Source organism: Nematocida parisii (assembly GCF_000250985.1).
Source record: "Nematocida parisii ERTm1 unplaced genomic scaffold supercont1.5, whole genome shotgun sequence".
NCBI lineage: Eukaryota > Fungi > Microsporidia > Nematocida > Nematocida parisii.
The window spans coordinates 276,520-277,585 of record NW_013524650.1 but is presented as its reverse complement, the minus strand read 5'-3'; the positions used below and the strand labels follow the sequence as shown (position 1 = coordinate 277,585).

The 1,066-nt window shown below is 28.7% G+C and overlaps 1 protein-coding gene across 1 annotated transcript; it reads right to left on the bottom strand.

Moving 5' to 3' along the window:
* Position 1: 1 nt before the first annotated feature.
* On the bottom strand, positions 2-844 carry NEPG_02100 (uncharacterized protein; the record flags this gene model as incomplete). The annotated part of the gene is made up of 1 exon (XM_013204473.1): positions 2-844. A coding segment is annotated over exon 1 (840 nt), but the record flags the coding sequence as incomplete, so codon positions are not given.
* Positions 845-1,066: the final 222 nt, after the last annotated feature.

The window sequence follows — 1,066 nt, the reverse complement described above, 5'->3', positions numbered from 1 at the left end:
AAGTAGCAAGGTTATTCCAATATATGGTCGTTTGGCCATGGCTTTTAATATAATCAACTAGATCATTTAGAAATCTATCATACCACAATGGATTGGTTAAGCTGTAATCATTAAAGAAGCTTGTATTTAGCATATTTTTAAACACACTTTTTAGTAGAAGAAATCGCATGTCCACACTTTTAATCATAGTCCAAATATCTGTTTCTTTGTCACTCTTCCAGTTTTCAATTATTATATATGTTTTTTGATTTACTGCTTCATATTTAAGCTGTCCAGTGTAATTTAAAAACAACACATTTTCAAAACTTTCTATATAACTCGTATAGTTTCGTATAATAAATTGATTTTCAGCGGCACAAAAATACAATGCACTGGCTATAACCAACTTACTGTTAGAATAAACTTTAAGAGGATTAATAGTAGTGGATGTGGTTAGTTCTGAAGTTTCTTTTAAAGGCATTTCTGGGGCCGGCTCTGATGTTAGATCTATTATTGTTTTTGGAATTATATGTATTGACGAGTTATTCATACCCATATAACGAGCTCTTTTGATAGCGTTAGAATTTTGAGTATTGTTGTCTGTATCACGGAGTCTTTTATTTGGATTAGATAGATTTAATGGCCGGCCATCTGTTTGCATAGGTTGGTTAGTATTGTCAGATGGTACAGAACTATAATTGTTAAACATATCCCGCAGTAATGGTGTACCACTTATGCTTAGATTATCTGTTTTACTTGAATTTTTCTTATGCATTGGTTCAAACCCCCCGCAAATTACAATTTCTATACTTATTATAAACATCAGTCCAAATGTAATACATTTCTTTCTTAACTGCTTCATATTGTTCTTACATTTTAATAAATCGTAAATTCTTATATAGTTTGAAATATTTTATATTTTAGAGATATTCTAGAAAGAAATAATTAATCAGCTAAATATGAAATGATATTTCGGGTTATAATTTTCTAAAGCCATATATATTCTATATATTTTATTATGTTTAGCAAGTCTATTTAACATCTTATATTTATAGAATTAAATAGTCAATTTTTTCTTTCTGTATAC